General features: G+C 35.1%; 1 protein-coding gene across 1 annotated transcript in view; it reads right to left on the reverse strand.

Annotated features, from left to right (window-relative positions):
* The window catches only part of GPATCH2 (G-patch domain containing 2), a 116,022-nt gene that overhangs the window by 7,246 nt on the left and 88,460 nt on the right, over positions 1-20,316 (reverse strand). Inside the window, exon 9 of the mRNA XM_084516202.1 lies at positions 8,404-8,486. Coding sequence (XP_084372328.1) covers positions 8,404-8,486 — 83 coding nt within the window. The remainder of the gene's footprint in view (positions 1-8,403; positions 8,487-20,316) is intronic.

Here is a 20,316-nt window from a genome sequence, read left to right on the forward strand (position 1 = left end):
TTCAAGGCCTACATTTATTATGCATATGACCTTACATACATGGAGCATGGTACCTATGAGAAGGAAGAAGCAAAATTAGCACATGAAAACCAAGAAGTCATCGCATTTGTTTAATTTTGATATGATATTTATGATGGTATTAAACGCAGGCTTCAGTGAAAAATAAAGGTATGCAATTTCTTCTTAACAGCTGTTGAGACAGGTATGTCCTGGTTAAACAGTACACTAGCATTCAGTGCCATACCCTTGATTTTACAGTGATTGCCATGAATTAATTTAATTCCATCTGTAAGCTAAAATCAGATCAGAGGTCTAATGCTGCTGCAGGCTCCACATCTGTTTAATCATTTTTGGATACAACAGCTTGCAAAAGTTCAGGTTTTAAATTTGCTTCACATTTAAGAAACAATGTTGCACCATCTCAGCAGGAAACAAATGAGCCCACGTACAGTTTTTATCTGACAGATCCATTGTATTTGAAAAATGCTTCTTCTAAAATACTTAAAAGCTCACCAATTAAGTTATCATTTATTATAGAATAATAAAGCAACTGTGACCCTATCAACTATTACTGTGACAATATTTATTTGTATGGTCCAATTTCTGGATAAGACTAACATCAAGTATGTTTGGTTTAAATTGTAGTGAATAAAATCAGAATATAGCTAGGTTCAATCTCTTAAATAACCCTTATTTAAGAAAATGCTTTTTTTAAAAAAAAAAAATATATTTTTATTCCAGTTGGAAGAAAAAAATGAAGGCATACTGAAGTAATCTCTGGCTGCTAAACTATTTTTGATGTTAAGAAAATGTTTTTTTAAACAGTTCTGAGAAAATGACACTGTACAGAAATATAGTCTTGGCCTTTCATCTTTCTTTTATATGATTAAGACCTGTGAGTAGAACAGCAATGCCTTTGCAGAGCATACCACAACTATTATTTCCTCCTCTATCGCTCCCAGCAGCCTTAAATCCTTTAAATCCTTTCCTAGAAGGATCTCTTTTTGCTTGGGTAATTTTTGCAATACATGGCCTGCTAACCCTTACCCCCTACCCTGGATCTCACTTATGTCTATCACAGCAGAGTCAGTCTTTCTACCTCAAATCTTCCAAGGAGCATTGTGGATGGTAATTCACTTGCGTAATTGGCTCAAGAGATGAAAATCTTGTATCTGCCTCTCTTAGCCACTAATCTATCCAGCTGACTGCAAGCCTAATTGGCAGCTTGTTTAGTAATTTGGCTCCTAAAGTGTTGTATTGATGTTGGATAAACAGCCAATGGAAGGCGAAACGATACATGCTGCTTCACTTTAAAAGCTAGTGCACTTTCCCCCTCATTTTCTGAAAGCATTTAATATTCCATCTCTTCTTTTTCTTTTCTGATTTCTCACTAGACAGATGAGCTCAGAACAGTAGGGACTGATCTTGATACACAATACATTTTAGAAGGAACATAATCAAAATAACATGTCGCTGTAGTGCATCTTTTTTTTAATGCCAGTTCTCTCTAACAAAATGAGAATCAGACTGCCTAGATGCTTAAAACCATTTTGGATAATTGTATAAAGTCAGCAATGTGACATAGTTGACAGACGTACTGGTATTTTTAACATCAGTACCTCCAGTGTTTTTCACAATTCAGTATTCTATAGCTGCATAAATAATAAAAAAAAATCACTTATGAAAATACCATATTATTTAGCTAAGTATTTGAGATTTGATTTTTAGAACAGACTTTTACATATGCTTCACATTGAGGTATCAAACATTGTGTCTAAAGAACAATCTTAGAATAATTATAGTCCCACTTATAGCTTGCGCTGTATTCTGCTCTAGCTGGCACAGTGTTAAGAACATCACAGAGGACAGAGTCAGAACCTCAGGTGGTGCTGGAAACCTCCATACCTACCCAGCAGTCACACCACAATGCTGTTAATGTCGGCACTGCTAGAGTTTCATTCCTATTGCCCCACTGCTGGGTGTATTAAAGGAATGGTTGCACAATTGCAGCATGGGTAGATGCATCCTTCCCTGCACTATAGACCCTAAATTTTATATTCATTTCCAACCTTCCCAATGTAAATCCACACACTGATGAAAAGTCAGGCACTGAACTGGTTTAAACTGGTCATCTCTAGCACCACAGGTCACTTGGAGCTGGGATTCCAGATGTTCTTCCCCTCCCATGCTCCATCAGACCACATTGTGGGTAAAGTACCTTTTGCCTTTTCAGTCTTGAGAAAGACAGAATTAGTAGAATCCCATTTATTCCTTGGTAAGGGTAATCTCTTGAAATTCAAGCCCATCTTTTCACTTAGGTCCAAATTGGGGTCAGCTTCACTTCCCAGATATACTGACAGAAAGACTCAGTAGACTTAATTTCAGAAGAAGCATTTCCACCAGGAAGCATTCCTAAGTTCTGCTCAATACACCTAGAATTTACAGCAAAATTGCTCGCTTCTAATTAGCATTCCCTGACTTTTCTGAAAGAACTGTAACCCTGTACTGAATCCCACAGGGAAAGAACTTAAATGACAGTAATATTCTCCAAATGGACAGCTCGGTTGTCATTAATTTCAGCGGAAAGATTGAGGATTGAATGGATATTATGACTACACCCATTACAGTAGCTCTAACCGATCTTAAACCAAATTGGGATGGAGTGCCAAGATACTGGAGGTAATAGGCACTTCTATTGCCTTTTCTGTGCCTATGTGGTTGGAGTACTCTTGAGTGCACATTTTAACTCTCGAACCTTTCCTGGTCTAGAGAAGTCCTTTGGTATCAACTTAAAGCAGGGTGACAGAAGTGTCATGTGCCACTTTTATTGGTTGAGTTCTAGGAATATGAAGTGTTGCTCATTTCATTAACTCTTCCCAGTAATTTGAAGAATTTGTTAAAACAGGATTCTTATATTAAATGGGCCTGAGAAAAATAATTTCCTCTCATAACCTGCCCTTTATCTACATGCTAAAACAGGTCATCTATACCGTATTACCAACAGCGTTCTGGGGAAAACTGTATTATGGCATCAGCCCATATGGAAAAGGTAATGATTAAAAAAACAAACAAACAAACAAACAAAGCACCACCAACAAAAAAGCATGTAAAATGGAGGTGGCTTCTCTGTGGGGCACCATTTTTTTATGGTACCTAGTGGAGAAAGAGCAGAACTTACAGAGCACCTAGAGGATGAATATTCCTACTGATACCTTCAGCTTCATTGGAAGTTATGTCTTATGCATACAATCCCCTACCAAGATGTATCTTTGGAACTTGAAAACAAAAAGTCTGGTTTAGCCTTTTTCTAGCAGAAATTTCTTAAATACTGTCTTTAAGGACACTGGGAATATTCTCTGCTAAGACGGTTTATGATTCTTGAAGGTGAAGTCCAAAAGATCGCCTTCTGTGGACAGAAGGCAATTGGAATGCTTTCCACAGCCAGAAAGTAACAACTATCTTAGGAAAGACTCCCAGAGTCATTTGGAGAATTATTTTTGAATCTTTTGCATTTTGGGAGAAGAGAGCATGTAGAAAATAGTTTTCTGCTGATCTGAAAGGTTCTTCAGTATTGGTTGTGCATAGAGCCTGAAGAATTCTGTCTTCTCTCCTTTTCTCTGTATCACAAGAAATTCCTTGGCAAATTCCCAGTATAAACTCGGTTCTTGTTGCATTGTGGATCTTTTCTTCTGAAGTTTGCTACTGAACTCTCCTTGTTACTCTGGTGACCATATGAAAGGGACCCTGCTTGAACCGATGACCTCTGCTCAACATTAAAAGTCTTTTGCTCTGCAAGGGCAGTAGTTTCAAATACTGTATGGCATTCCCCGATCTTTTAATTTTTGAACTGATTTAGTGAAACAATACGATAGCAGAAGAGAAACGAAACAGGAAGTCCCTAAAATTCCATCTCCTGAAGAAATCAGTTAATAAAAAAAAAAAAGAGTATCAAGGAGCATCCATATGTTGGAAGATCAAGCAGATAGGCTTTGTACCCCAGAAAGGACCTTGGTAGACCAAGGAGAAGAAACACAGTAAGGTGAAGTGTTCACAACATGTCAGTGCTGTATTGCTCTGTGAAAAGTGATTTCTGTCTATGGAGTTGTACATTTAGATGGAAAAGCAATGAATCAAACTAGAAAGAAAGTAGGCATAAAATAGTTTGGCTAGCATTTTGGAAATTTACTGCCAGTTCAACCAAGTCAGCAGAAGTTTTCCCTTTTTTTGCAACTATCTCAGGAAGTTGACCTTCACTACAAACTTACCCTCAGACACCTCTGTTATCACACTGTAATCACAATCTTTTTCAAATCATCATTTTGGTACTGCAGATATTCAGGCCTGATTTTTAATCACTGACATATTAAGCATCAGCAAAATAGTTTGCTTAGCTGTTCCGTTGGCAATTTTTAAAAAGGAATGAAAACATGTACCCTTTTGATTACCTTGTTAAAGTGAGTCATGATGGCATTATAGGAGTGCTCAGTATTTCTACTGTAATTAAGAATCTGTCATATTTTTCATTAAAACACATTCTTTAAAATGAGACACTTAGCTTGGTCATTTCAGTCTGTACCAGCCTGAAGAGTAGCAACGCAACATGCTATCCAGACAAAGATGTTAACATCTGAAATGTGTTTTTCATAAAAATTATCAGTCTTAGTTAAGTTGCCCATAAAATGCATAATAACATACATTTTTAATGAAAAATCTTTGCATTTTAACTACAAAATAGCTTTATATTTTTAAAATAGATTTTGCAGACTTTCTTCCTGCTCCAAACCATGAAGCACACTAATGTAAATATCAGACAAAAAAAATCGTTTTCAAATAGAAATAAATGTTTATTTGTAATGCATACGAGCAAAACTTAACCTTTTTAATTCTGGATCCAACATTCTACACTGTGTAAATGAAGTTATTAACATCCCACAGATGTCAAGCAGAATTTGCACACCGAAGAAAATTTCCAGCAAGCAAGATTTAGAGGTTTCTGATTTAAAAACAAAAACAAACCAACCAACCAAACAAAAAAAAAACATTCTAAAAGGTCTTGGGGATTGAACAGAAGTGGGGTGAGAAATAAAGCTTGCACAGAAGATGACAGTCACTAGGAAAGGAACTGGGGTGAATGCATACACAGTATATGAACATGGCATCTGAAATTCTGTAGCATCTACTGGCTTGATATGAGACTTTAACTAGGTAATCTAAGATGTTCACTGAAATTACTGTAAGCATTCCTAATGCATGCATTTCAAGTATAAACAATACTTTACTGAGAACGTCCTTTCTCTTGCATACAAATTATGATTTTTTTTTTGTTTTGTTATTATTTTCATTGGTATTGGAAGCCAGTTTTGATAGCGTTATTTCCATGATAATTTATTAGCTTGCCTAAGAGTTGTTTTTTTTTTTTTTTTTTTTTGTACAAACTTGAGGGCACTGTATTGCTGCAATGAAATATGTCAGGGTGTCATCTGAAATTGCTCTACTGCTCAGGTAGCCGGAGAAGGTATAAAGTCATTGAGAATGACCTGGCCCCAAATCTGACTGCTGAATCACTGAAATAATATTGATTTCACGGAAGAAGCTGTGCAAAAAAGTATATATTCATAATGCATAACACTTGATTCTTAAAAAAAATTGTAGGAAGTAAACAATTTTTCCTAGTACCTTATTTAGTTGCTAAACCAATTATCTATCTAAGCTTTGGTAACACACAGATGGGGCTATATCAAGTATTCACAAATCAGAATATTTATTTCAATAAAATAAAAAAGCCAGAATAGGACCCTACCATCTCAGTACTGTCAGCTCCTAACAATCCATACCTAATATTATCTCCCATTTTCTTCATTGCTTTTCAACACAGCTTTTCTTCACCTTTACAAATGACATTTTTCAAACTGTAAAATGCACCGTGCTGCTCAAGACTTTCTTGCTTCAATAGTTTCTCATTGCTGTACAAGTAAATCTACATCCTTTGTTACTAATATACACAAACCTATTGGTATGTGACTTTGACTGCAGTCTGAGAACAGGCTATAAATTTAGAAATCAATATCTAACTCTATCAATATTCATTTTACTTTTTCAATACAAAATACAAAGGTGAAAGAGCAGTAAATAAGCTGGAGTACTGAAATAAATTGGGTGTTCTTGTCACAATTAATAAATGTTTAACCAATAACATTGCTTGCTCCAGAAGGCTATAGCTCTGTAAGATGTCTGAAAGTAGCAGGTGCTACCCTTTTGAGACTCAAAAACAGAGAACACATTTCAATACTGCATCGGTATCACCAGTCATTCTTTCTGGTACTACCGAATCTAAACATTTAAATGACTATTTTCAAAACTGTGTAGAGCACTACAGGAATTACTGTACCCAGTGTCATTTTTTTCAAAAACCACGGGGTTTTGAAAATACTTTTTTTTTTTTTTTTTCCTTTAGTGGACTGGCTTATATTAGGTGAAACTTTAATAATACGAAACTCATGCAGGTCAAGAAAAAAATTGCAGTTAATCACTCATTTACAGACAGCCTTTCAAGTTTCACTATGATGTTAAATATGGAAGATAATTAACTTTCATTTTCCAACTGGTGTTCAAGTAAGCATATATTTTTTTTCCTCTTTCTTTCAAGAAAACAGTTTATCTACAAATTCTTTTGTATAAAATCTACTTCTTCTGTTCCTGTACCTTTGCTAAAGCCACTTAAAGGAGAATAATTCAATAATAAACATAATCATTCTTTTTATCCTTATTTCCAGATATATTTCCAATTCTACCCTGTTCCTTTCATAAAGTGGAATAAAATATTGACACGCACAAACAAACAAGGCCCATAACAGTTGAACAACAAAGTTGTATCAAGATTAGTAGTGAAGAAAACTGTAATTTACAAAATGTTATACATTACCTATGCATATGTAAATGTTTAGTCAAAGTTTACCAAAGTTTCTATTTGCTTAAAAATTTACAGTGATGAAATGCAGAAAAAAGCTTGTGTGAGTACACAGTAAAAATCCTCCTTCCTTCTATAGGGAGCAAAATTGAAAAAGATTACCTTGAACTTGAAAAGAAAATAACCCTACATACTAGTTAAAAGGTACGTCATATGATACCTTTACCCACCATTATTCTCTGTCACCCTCCACATAAAAGAAAGTCTTAGAAATTCACAGCCTCTGAAATTGTGAATATATAGATACATAACATTGAATATATTTGTTTTAGTATCAAAATATTGGCTTTGCAAAGTTACACAGAGGAACCAGCTTGTAAAATAAAATACTGAACACTGAAAGTACAAGGTAAAATGAGTAATAAAATGAATTTCATGATACTTCATACCCTCTTAGTACAAAATGACATCCTTTAGTACTTGAAAGTTGTGAAGTGAAAATCACCTTGTAGAAATAATTATATTATTCTCTCTTCAGCCATTAAGTATTTTTCTTTCTCACTTCACATATGTTCAGAGTCTTAGAACCTGACCCAGACATTCTCTTTTTCCATACTGCTGCCACTAAGGTGCTTTAATAACATTTTTAATATTATTCTTGGTCTGTTTCTGCCACTGAGGTTTAAAACAATGAAATTTCAGGAGGGGGAATTCAGCTCGAATATAAACATTAGGCTTCTCTAAAGACAGATATCTAGAATATACTTGAAGATGCATTGCATATGTTGCTATAATAATTGATATACGACTACCATGTGCAATCCAGATTTACATATTACCAATATAGAAAAAGCCCCACACAGACACACATGCAGTCTAATCCTTCCAGTATGCACAGAAATAATTAATACAAACTGACAAGAGTCCTATACATCACTGCTAGGTATTGAAAAAGTTATTTCACAGCTGTGACATCAGCAAAATACATGCAATGGTTGTGACTTCGCATCTGTAAAAATCTTTCAGAAATGTGCTTGCAACTTGCCTCCTATTTAATATACAGCACTAGTTTTAAAGCTTATCTCTACATTTTCAATTGTTTGCCCAATAATTCATATCGTGATTTAATGGTACAGGATACTTGTTATATTCATATAAATTCCTCACAGAAAAAAGATACCTTATGTCTTCTAACCTGTAATGCTTAAACAGACACAAGCAGTGATTTTTACTGCCTGTGATTCTCAGTATATGAAAAAAGATTCACTCTCTTTAAAGAAGTGCCATGTTACATAGATTTACAAATTGGGAATGTCTGAGGGAGAACTAAGTATATTTATTTCTTTAACTCCATTGTCAAGTAGGGATAGGACAAATCTGAAGTTACATAATAAGTTACTGAATTTACCCAGCGTTTCCCTGGGTCACTGACCTACTGCTTTGTATTTACAGATTTAACACTGTGTTTTGTGTTCTGTCCCACTGAAATTGGTTACCTGTGGGTCCTGGCAGGGGAGCAGCTTTCCTTCTCCGTTTGATGTCTCCCATGCACAATGATCCTAAATGCACACTGGTTTGCCTGCAAGTAATTATAGGAGAAAACTATTAACAAAGGACAAAAAATGTCACATAAATACACAGCTTGTATAATCTGAACCTATATCAAAACATTCAGCCAAGATGAAGCTGCACAATGAAGCCACCAATCTTGTTTATATCGAAGCATAATTATGTTTGTTGACAAGCGCTCAGTATCTAAATGCAGCATCATAAATTGTTCCTGGAATGAATAATATAAAAGGAATGCTTTTTAATTTTCAAAACTGGCGATCTTTCTAGCTCAACATAAAACAAAAACACTGTTGCTCCTGACAGGAAAATAGCGAAGATTAATTATCTAAAGAGATCACAATATTGTTGGTAGGCTATCAATTGGCTAGTAATGCCTAACTGTCAGAACAACATTTATTACAGGAAAAGTATTATCAATTTCTTTTAAGGTAAGATGAAGAATGAATGAGAAAACGTGAAACAGTAAACTCTTCAAAGGTATATGAAGTCAACTTGTAGCACACCAATTTGCCCTTTCCTAATTCATTGGCTAGTTGTGAGAATGATATAATAGAGCACATTATCCAGTCTGCACATTAAACAATTATGAATTTACACTTTAAGACTGGAAAATTGGTGGGGCTGTAGAAGATGACAGACAAGCACTTATTGCACTCCAGCCAGCTAGTCACAGTCAGGTACCACAAAAGAGGGTAAATTCGGAATTTTCAAATATTGAATTTTAGGAGATAATCTTAAAGGAGAATTTTAGTAATGATTTTTCTTACAGGAGTGTACAATCCCTGTAGAATGGAATATATGTAGCCTGCATTATTATTATTTTTTTTTTTTTTGTGAAGAACTAAAACAGAAAAGGGAAAAATGGAATAATTTATGTCATACTTTTAATGTTTCCATAAATGCTATTCAAAACCATGAACTTTTTACCACAGCAGCATTGAAAGTTGATAAAAGTACAAGCTGAGAACTGCATCTGATAGTCTACTGTAGCACAGTAATACTCTGTCACTCAAGGGATCTTGTTTCAGTGTGGGTATATGACCTATCCTTTACTGCATTTAAAAACATTTTTAAGCTGTTCTGCATCTAAATGAATAGCAAATGTCCATGTATGTTGAGAGACCTCAGATCTGATCAATAATGTAAAGAGGGAAAACAATGTCTTGATAAAAAAAGCAATGTACAATCTTCTACATATGTAAGAGAAAAATACAGTAAACTAGCAAGAATGTACTTCAGTGCTTTTATTTAAATACTAAAATATGCCAGTAAAAAAAGATACACACAGAAGTGCACTCTAGCTTCAGTTATTAAGTCAACTATTTCAGCACAAATGTCTCTTACTTTAAATCAAAATTTTTCTTCCTTAGAGTTCTTCCAAGCTGAAACTGCATCTTATTTTAACACCCAGAAACCGAATGCAGTACAACCAGGATACTAGCGTGGTGCTAAATTTCAGTTCTCAATTCAGAATGAAATCAATAATTGTAACTTTTCTGTAACTGACTGTACAATAAAGAAAATTAATATTTAAACAAAATATGGAGGAATGAATATTTATATAACACCGATGTTAAACATGTTATATACACCAATGAATAATGCACTTATATACAGAATAAGTGGTGTGGTAAATGATACATCAAACACTGTGCAACTCTGTGTTTTCTCTTTGGAATGAAAAAGTGGGAAAGTGTCCAGCAATACAAGCAGGATGAAAGATAAAAATTAATAAAGTCAGGCAATTGAACCTGAGGACCCAAGCTACAGGAGTAACAGCTAGCAGCATTTGAGTTATTTTACCCTGAATTGATTATCTGTTACACTACATTGAGATATCTAGATTATTGATCTGTAAGATTATGGTACTTGGGTCTCCCCACTTTTCCTCCAGGCACACCAAATAGAGTTGCAACAAATAACACTAAGTAAGGACTACTTTGTTATTGTTGTCACCCTTCATGTAGAACACAGCAGTTACTTTTTAATTTAAATCAATGAATGTCTGAAAGGCAGCCTTGTTCCTTCAGCGTAAATGAATCATTCGTCTTTGCAAAGTGCAGCAGCGCGATCACCAGACAAGGTGAGAGTGGGTATTTCTTTGTTGTCGTCGAAAATACCATGTGCCACAAATAAAGAACAATACGCTACAGCCCCAATTAAGCTTTGTCAAATCCATTTTTATGGCCGCTAACATCAAACCTCAGACTAACTCTCAGTGCTAAAGCCGTGTTGTTTACTTTCACTAGGTCTCACCGTCTGATCTGCGCTGTTGGTTCAGATTGCAGCAAAACAAAAAGCCAGGGCTTTTAAGAGGAAGAGACAAGAACTATCACAGCTATTGAACTGGCAGGTTGGATGAAATGAAACATTATACTTCAGCCACACAGTACATTTTGAACTGTTAGTAATGGAGGTATTAGAAAGTAGGGAGAACTCTGACCCTCAATCAGGCTAAGTTCAGCATTATGTTCCTTAGCATTAAATCAGAAGAGCGAGGATTACAGAAAGGAATATAGCTATTTGCCTGACTTCTCTCTACTTATCCCTAGCTTGCTTCTAGCTATCATTTATAAATAGTACTCTGGAGGGGAGCCAGGCATTTTATTAGGGAAAAAATAAAACTTGTTAAGACCACCTTGCCTGAAAACTTGGCTTTTGACGTGCTGGTGACAGGGACTGGAGCAAGCAGTGTCAAATGGAATAATTTTTAAGGAACGACAACAAGAACTTGTCGCCTCATTGTATGCATTTACAAATAGAGGCTTTCCAGAGTATTAGGCCTAGTTAAAGCTGCCCTCTGGATAAAAAGTGTTCCTAAGCAGCCTCAGACAAGCTTGGGAGACAAACAGATGTGACTATGGTCCCTGGCGTTTGGCAAGAACACTCACTGTCAATAAGAAAAATATGAGCATGGACAGGGCATCAGCTGCACCATGGTGGAGCAGGCCTGCAAGTGTCACAGCCGCGGCAAACTTGTGGCAGGGGGGAATCAGAGGGCTGCAAAAGCCAGGCTGGTGTGAACTTACGCTAGCATGCCAGGAATTGTTGTTGTTGTGTCATGCCTCAACATATTAAACAAAAACACCGGAAAAACTACTGTCAATTTTTATTTATATATTTAAATCTAGTGTGCTGAATTTAGATTCTCCATTCTACGTGGTAAATAAAAAACTGAGGACAGACTGGGGAAGGCACTAACTGTAAAACAAACAAAAAAACCCTTTTTGATAATAATAAACATAATGAAAAGTAGTTTTGATACTGCAAATATGTTTCTCCTCTGTACAGAAGCAATGTCATGCAAAGCAATTCACACACATCTATACATCCCTGTGACAAACATTCACTCTGTCAAATTTTGTTTTCTTCTTCTTAAAGAGTTGCAGCCTCCCTGCAATTTCTTTTTTCAAGGTACTTGCCCTTGCTATGGTAACAAGCCAAGAATTGTCTCTTTGAACTCCCCAAATAATTCTATCCATGCCCATGCAACACAAACTTCACTTTTTCCATAACTGTCAAAGCTCAACAAGCAAGTATTTTTGATGAGTGCCTTTTTTTTCTGCTGTTACATACATTCACCTCTCCAAGACATTTCTAGTAGGTTATTTCAGATTTTTATCTAACCTGACCTTTGCAGTCAATGGACCGTTTGGTTGCATCCCCTAAATGAACTGCTGTGGGATGAAACCTACAGCTGCACTGTTCACATGGTGATCCGCCTTGTGAGCAACTGAACTCAGACAGTGGTTCCTGACTATCTCATTAGTAATTATAATCTTTGCTGCTGTTGGAGGTAGAAATTCTCTAGCCTAGTCTCTGGGAAGGCTAATACAAAGACCTGGATCTGTTATCACTGACATTCCAAGTGTAAAGAAAGAAAGAAACAAAAACAAAACAAAACAAAGAACAACACCCAACATAAAACAAGCAACAACAAAACAAAAACAACAAAACCAACCCTAACCTCTCTCCCAAATTAAAAGAAATCCTAATAAAATCCAATAATTTATCCACAGTCTCTTCAGAAAGAAGTGAAGATAGTGTTAAATAGCAGGTAGCTTCCCTTGTCATGGCTGTCATCCCATTTTGGGAACTCTGGGTACTAGTGCATTAAAAACAAAATATTTGCATGTTTATTTTATATGCTTCATTGTAAGATGTCTGTTGCTCACTTTACTCTTTCTGCTTTTAGCAGCTGTCACTTTCCTTGCAAGCTGCAATGCTTTGATATCGGAGCAGTTGCTTTCGTTAATGCACTGTAATTGTGTTGAGCAGTTACAACGTCATTGAACGCAAGCTTCATTTTGTCCCCCAGTATATTTACTGTCAAACCATTTACCAGACTACACTATGACATTGCTAAGATAACTTCTAAGTAATGGAGACAATGGTTTTATGCTCTGTGTCAAAAATGCATAAAAGTACTGATTGCTAACAAAGCCAGATGTGGAATATTGTGTATTTTTTGTTTAACAACGTTTATTAAATTTCTGTCCTCTGATTTGGAAAATCCTATGCTGTATACTATTACGATGTAGTAATGTTTTCAAGCTTGATTTCTATATTGAAATTAGATGAATCTGCAATGATCAATACTTCTCTATCCATTATATTCCAATGAGCATCTCTCTCACCTGAGGAACAAATTCACTATAAACAGTGCCACACCATTCTGCCACAGTATCAATGCATTCCTGCAGATGGCTGTAGAACTCTTCAATTTTATCATCACAATGCTTTAGGTAATGTAAAGGCTTGACAAAAGTTTAAGTGAACTTCTTTAACAAGAGATTACAATAAGACAAGAGTTGACCTATTTGCATTTTAGAAGGGACTTGAGAGAATTATTTTGAAGTGGAGATGTAACTGTCACTGTCTTTTCATAGTCTTAAAATACAGATAAGTAATAGATATGAATATGGGTATCACTGAACAGAGAATACAGTGAGGACCATGAATCACTTTAAGTTTGAAATGGCTCTTATAAACAAAAATTGAGTAGGGAATATGTGACGTAATGTTCAGGTCAGCAGCTAAAAATTAAAAACAACAACAACAAAACAAAACAGCAACAACAAAAAAACAGAATTCACAATTGCAAAAGATAAGAAAACCAATAAAATGATTAAAAAATGAAGTGTGCTGCACAACTCAACTTTACAAAATTAAAGCATAATCTGAGTGAATCTCCAAATACTCAAGTATCTTCAGCATGAAAGTAACACTGAAAAGGATCTCAAATTCTTACACAGAATGGACCTGTAGCACAGACTCTCATTTATTACATAGCTTAAAATGAAGACACTGCTGTATGTAGTAGCCAGTGGAAGCACATGTATTGGCACTGCTTAAACAGAACTTGGATGCATTTTTAACTATTACTAATTTTTAACTCTTTAACTCAAGACCATCCAAGTCCATAGAACAGTTTATCATCAGTTTAGAGGTAAATACAATTTAAAAACTATGTATGTTTTACTAAATGTCCAATCACACTACTAGCTAATTAGATACATTGAGCAAAAACTTCTACACATCCTTTTGACTAAATCTCCAGGAGTATGGACCAAAAGCTACTACTCCCTGCACTGTCAAATATACATACTAGGCAACTGGTGCTGTAAATCTGTGAAGATGATGCTGTATTACCCTACAATTAACCAATAATTGTAAGCTTTACCACTGGCATGTACCTCAGTATAACCACAGAAATAACACATGACAATTTCATAATATAACACTGAAATAAGCAAGGCACATTTGCTTTTGGGGAAAAGAATATGAAAAACAATGGTTAGGGAATTTTATAAGGGAAGATTTACTCATAAATCTCGAATCTCCTCTTTTCCTTGTAACACACAGCTTAGTGAAAATGTGAGCACAGCCCCTGGTCTCCATGTGAATCCTCAGAGAACAGTAACCCTGTGGTAACATGTGCCCCATGAGCAATTACATGGATGGAACGTTCCTTGTCCGTACTGAAAATGGTACCTACATCCTACAGTGCATGTGCAGTTCAAGTAGATATGCAGGACACTGCTGTGAGGTCATTTCCGTGGATTAAATGACAACAAATGAGAATGAGCAATATAACAATATAATGTTCATTCAACAGTGAAGCTTAGGACTCCAGATCTTAGTGTAATGATACAGAGCAATCTTGGGAAACAGTCCAGTAACATTTTGATAAAAGTATTTGAGATGTCACTCAGTATAAATTTACCTGACTTACCTATTTTGTTGTTTGTCATAGAAACATCACATGCATGTGTGCCTGGTGTTATTCTGGGCACAACGCATTAAGCGCCAGAATGGTCCGCACTACACTATAGTGTAGTCTACACTAAAGCTACCATGGTAGCTGCATTCTTGGTAAACCTTCAGAACCTTCTTCAATTAACCTATCTTCTAGAAAAAAATACATTTGGTAATGGTATGGCTGAGATCATATGTTCCAAGTATACCTGAGGTCTATCCTCTACCTCCATTATACTCTTCTGGTGCATTAGAAGGATTTTGTGGCTTTTATAGAACTTGCAAAATCTGCATTGATTATAATCTGCACCAGGAAACAGGTTCCTGCAAATCAGAAACTTAAATATCTCCCATTTGCTTGATTTTGTTTTTAAAATGTAACATCGTTCACAATGTATACACATTCCCTTACACTAACTTTATGGAGGTTATAGAAAGAACACCCCTCACCCTCTACTTCTCTCTTGGCTAGGAGTAGTAGACCAATACTGCTGCAAATTAGTCTTGTCTGCAAAATATGTTAAAAGTTTTCACAGAAACTTTATTCAGTGCTAAAGAATTGGCAAAATAACAACGAAATAAATGTCATTTGCAGCATAAACATTAATTTTTAATGGTTATGAAGATGAATATGGATTTCTTCTTGGTATCACTTTCTCAGACACCATTCACGTGAAATCAGTGCCACACTTGATTCCTCTACTTCCTTTACAAACACTGAACATTTCTTCAAACTTGTCTAAAGAATGATATCATCTATACAACAGATTGCAGCATCTGCCTCCACAAGTGTGAAAAATATTACATTAACTACAAGAGCTATGCACTGTATTTTCCTTTCATTAAATTTTAAACAGATGTGATAAAACAATGCAACTCTGTCAAACTCCTTTCATACTAAGCCAATCTGTTCACAACGTAACTTTAAACGTAAGGGTGACATACCTTTATATTGCAACCTTATTATGAATGAACAAAATAAAAATTTCCTTCTGTCCTCATAAGATTATCTGTATCCTAATCCTTTGTGCTATCTTTTTCAGCATTTTTAAGTGTCATTTAAGTAGTCATATAAGTAGTCCAAAATTTATCTAACTCTGCAATTCTATACAGACACAGCAAACACAATGGAAAATACAGATTTATACTACTATAGATGTTGTGACACCTAATCTCAAGTCACTTGTACTTTGTGAATCAAGAGTCTGTAAAATTTTGTTCTCTATTAGAGGCCTACTGCCCTCAGAAAGGATAATGCATTGTTTTTTCTTGTTTCTAATTAGTAATTTAAGCATATGTTCAGCATTTAACTCTAAATGTTTGCCTTTTCCCCAAGCTCTAAGACAGCTGTCCAAGATGTGAATGCCAGAAAACATTTAAATATCAACATCTGTTGAATTATGTTAATTTAGTGTAATATAATTGGGCATGAGTTGGAATTGATCAAAAGTATATGAATTACACAAAGGCAAATCCAAACCAATATCTTGGTGTATGAACAAGTCGCCAAGGAACACGGAGGGAATAAAATCAAAAAATCCACTTCTGTTAAAAATTAAACAGCTAAAACTACAGCTTTCTTCAACAAATCACATGATTTCACATTTTCAAGAGAGGAAATGAATATTTATATCAGAATATTTCAAAATATTTATGACAGGATGTTCCAGTATTATTTTGAATTGAAGAACCCCTGATAAAAAATAGTAATGCTGATATTTGTGTAATTAGAAAATGTAGCTAGGAAACAGGTTGTGGTAATATTATGCCATTCTGTTACAGGGCAATATCGTTCTACAAATTCTAAAGCAAACTTTTTTTTTTTTTCTCTCTTCATCTTGTGACAACATCGTTAATATCCAAAAGATATGGGTCCTGATCTATCTCTGAAATGACTCGGAAAACATCTTTTTTGACTTAAGCAATAACCATGGGTTTGAACAGATACTTTCACAGAAGGACTGGATAGCTTACTCAGCTACACTGTTTATTCCAGGTATTTCTGAATACGTATTTGTTTACTAAGTATGACTAAATATAGTCGGTACAGGACAAATGTTATGTTGTTGAAAAGACTTGCAAAACTTGTCTTACCTACAGTTCTGGATTATATTCATATAATGTTAAAACATTCCAGCATTAGTACCACATTCAAAATTCTCTTTTAGAGCAGGTACAGAACATGAATTAACAGCATAAAAATCCATCACAAATATCTAACATAGTAACTTAAAAATGGAACAAGGGAAATATAAGTTTGAAAGCACTCAACTTTTATGCCAATTTCCTCCTTTGCCTCTGTGTGGAGAAGGTGAGAAAGTATGGACAACTGGATTGTATTTGGTCCACTGTGAGAGACCAGTAATTCAATTCATGCAAGTAAACAGCCAGCACAACGTAATGATGTTCAGCTGGCCATTCAGACCTAGATCTAGACCAGTGATCCAGAAGCTTTTTGTCATATTACAAACAATGCAGTCAGTAGTTAACCTACTGCCTTTCAACTGGTTCCAAGAAAACAATCCTGAAGCTGGACCACAGCTTCACTCTCCTCAGTTCTTCTACTTCCATATTTTTAATACTAAGCTTGACAAACAACTCTTTAAACAATCTGATTGTCTGGCCAAGATAGCACCTATAAATCTGACAATAATATTGTAAACAAATATATAATTGTGTGCATGGAGAGAAGAAGGGAAAAAACAAAACACAAAAAAAACCCTAAACCTGACACTGAACATTAAGCAAATTATGCTTCCTAACTCTCTGCACCCACTCATCTTAGTAGCTGTCATGAAACCCCATTGAGTATAAGGGGCCTGCATATGTAGGAGCAAATGCAAAATCAGACTTTCTAATGACAAAGAAGAGGAGGTAGGAGAAAGTTAGAAACACTGACTTATCTCTTCCTGCTCTGTATTAATTGGTAGTATTAACATTTCTGAAAAAAAAAAAAAAAAAAAAAAAGTAACAGAAGTCTTAGCAACACAAAATCCAAAAATCAGCATGCTGAATACCGTCTATTTCTGCCTTTTGGAAGCTACAACAGTTACTGAACAACAATTTCCAAATAGGCTGAAATGTATTATTACAATAAATGATCAGTTTCAAAATATCAAAACCAACCAAACAAACGAAAAAAACATGGAAATTCTATATAATATGAAACAAGCTAATTGTATTTTCTTCATCACTCTTCCTCTCCTTAGTTAAAACCCCAGTTTGAACAGAAGTCAGTGTGCCTGCACCTGTTGCTCAGAATTTGAGTCAGTGTGCACCAGTGGCTGCTGCTTTATATATAGAGTTCCAGGGATCCCTACAAGATCAACAGAAACTCGATGTGAAACTTACACAGTTTAAATTACAGTAAGAACAGAAAGATGCAATCCCACCCTTCCTTAGCACATGGCTATCTATCTTTACATCAGTGGTATATAGCTTTCATGTACCTGTATGGGGAATCAGAGAGGATCCAAATTTTTGGATCATCCTAGTAGAAATCATTTCCCCAGCATGAGTCTTTCTATGACTGCATGTATGTTCATGTTGGGACAAATGAGTGCTGGAAAAACAGAACATGAAATGGCCTCTTTTGATTGCACTGTTGCTTAACAACAGACTAAACAGTTTGCAGAACTACAGCACAAGTTACTGTGCATTGCTCCTGCACTAAGCTTTAATAGCAGGAAGGGCCTTAGCTCCTCTGAAGCCCAAATGAACTTTATCCTTATGCCATTAGCATTTTAACAGGTGAACTGAAACAAAGCTTGAGTTGTGGAGTACAAACTGAAGCAAGCTGCACAAAAAAAAACGAACAAAACACAGGTGTGAGAAACAAGCATATCTTGCTGAAATTCAGGTATTTGACAGATAGAAATTTGCTGTCAATTCATCCAGGGCAAAATTCAATCCAGATTGTACATAAGGAAGATGTGGAGGTACAGCATTTCTGGAGGTTCACTGTCTCTATTTTTATTTTTTAATCATGACTAATTGACTTACTGTTAGTTCATACATTCATGTATACCTCCCATTCAATTTTAAATAATATATATATATGTATATAACTTAGGAGCCTATTTATGTACAATATTATAAATTATATTAGCTTTTAGTGTAGTAACAATGAAATTCTGCTTGTGGTTTTGTAGTTAAAACTTAGTTTTGCATTACAGATGCAATGAAACCACTCAGAGCATATCAAAGAATGTATTTTCCAAAACAGAGTATGGTCTCTTCAAATCTTCTGCTACTTCTGGAAATGTACTCATAGGGGCTGAGTTAAAATGGTATGATACTTTTAAGACAATTAGTGATTAATGTCGATTTTATTAATTGATATTTTAAATCTATCCATGAACCAATAAAAAAATATTTCCATACAACTAAATCTCTCCAAAGCACCACATACTGACTACATTTTGAAATAGCAAACTGCTCTCTCCCCTGTCCACAAAGGAAAGTCTTTTCACAATCTTAAAAATAAAGCCATAGTGCAGAAAACTCAAAGAGAAATTGCCCTCTTCCAAAATGGCACTGTCTTTTCTCAAAGAGGAGACTGATAGAATAACATTGTCCCTGAGGGTGACAGCAGGGGAAGAAAGCAACGTGTCCTCAAACATTCACATAATTTAATCTGGAACTGCAAATACTATTAAACATGAATCATAACTGTAGAGTTACTGCTTCACGGCACTCCAAAGAGGAGATAAAACTGCTTAGTAGTTAATTTCTAATGATGTAAACACATTTGGATTTTATTGTTGTATCTGGATCTCCTGCATTATTAGCTTTAGGGTTACAAGATATTAACTCACTACCTTTAATAGTTGTACATTCAAATTAAAAGGCATGTTTAAATATTACCTTTTAAAGTATTTTTGTTGGGAATATGTTCACGTGATAGCAAAAGTGAATCACCTAATAAAACAGCTATGCATTCCTTAGTTTTATTATAGTGTAACTACGTGCACTTCTTCATGTTTAATTTAAAATCATAATAAAAAAAAAAAGGCTGAATTTACCTCCTCTGGTATTGTAATTTCATTCCACAAAAGCCACATTAAACAATTACAGTTCTTGTAATTAACCAGTAGTCTAATGTACAGTTTTCTTATTCCAATCTATTAACAGCTGCTCAAAAAATGTAGTAATTAATGGTTTCATTTATTTTTGGCAAACCTGCAACACGACAAATAGTTTTGTATCTGCTGCAAATTAGGACTCTTTCCCAAACAACAGATGACACGGTGGGAAAGAGGGAGCAGACAGAATCCTTGCACATCTTTGTCTCTTTAGAAGATCAAATAAAGAGCAGCTGTAATACTACTTGTCACATCTGTTTAAAAACATACCATATCTACATCATCAGATGAAAATGAACAAGTGCTATACAAATGTACAAATAACGGTTTCCCTTCCAAACTGGGGAAGGCTGAAATTCATATTTTTAACCAGAGCAATAATACGCTTTTGAAAAACTCTCATCAGCTCTCTTGTCATTTTTCTTCTTAGGTACTTTCTTTAAGAGAATACTGTTAGTCATAAAAAGTAAAAAGCACAAACATATGTTCTTGAGA

The sequence above is a fragment of the Aythya ferina genome, assembly GCF_964211825.1.
Source record: "Aythya ferina genome assembly, chromosome: 3".
Taxonomy (NCBI): domain Eukaryota; kingdom Metazoa; phylum Chordata; class Aves; order Anseriformes; family Anatidae; genus Aythya; species Aythya ferina.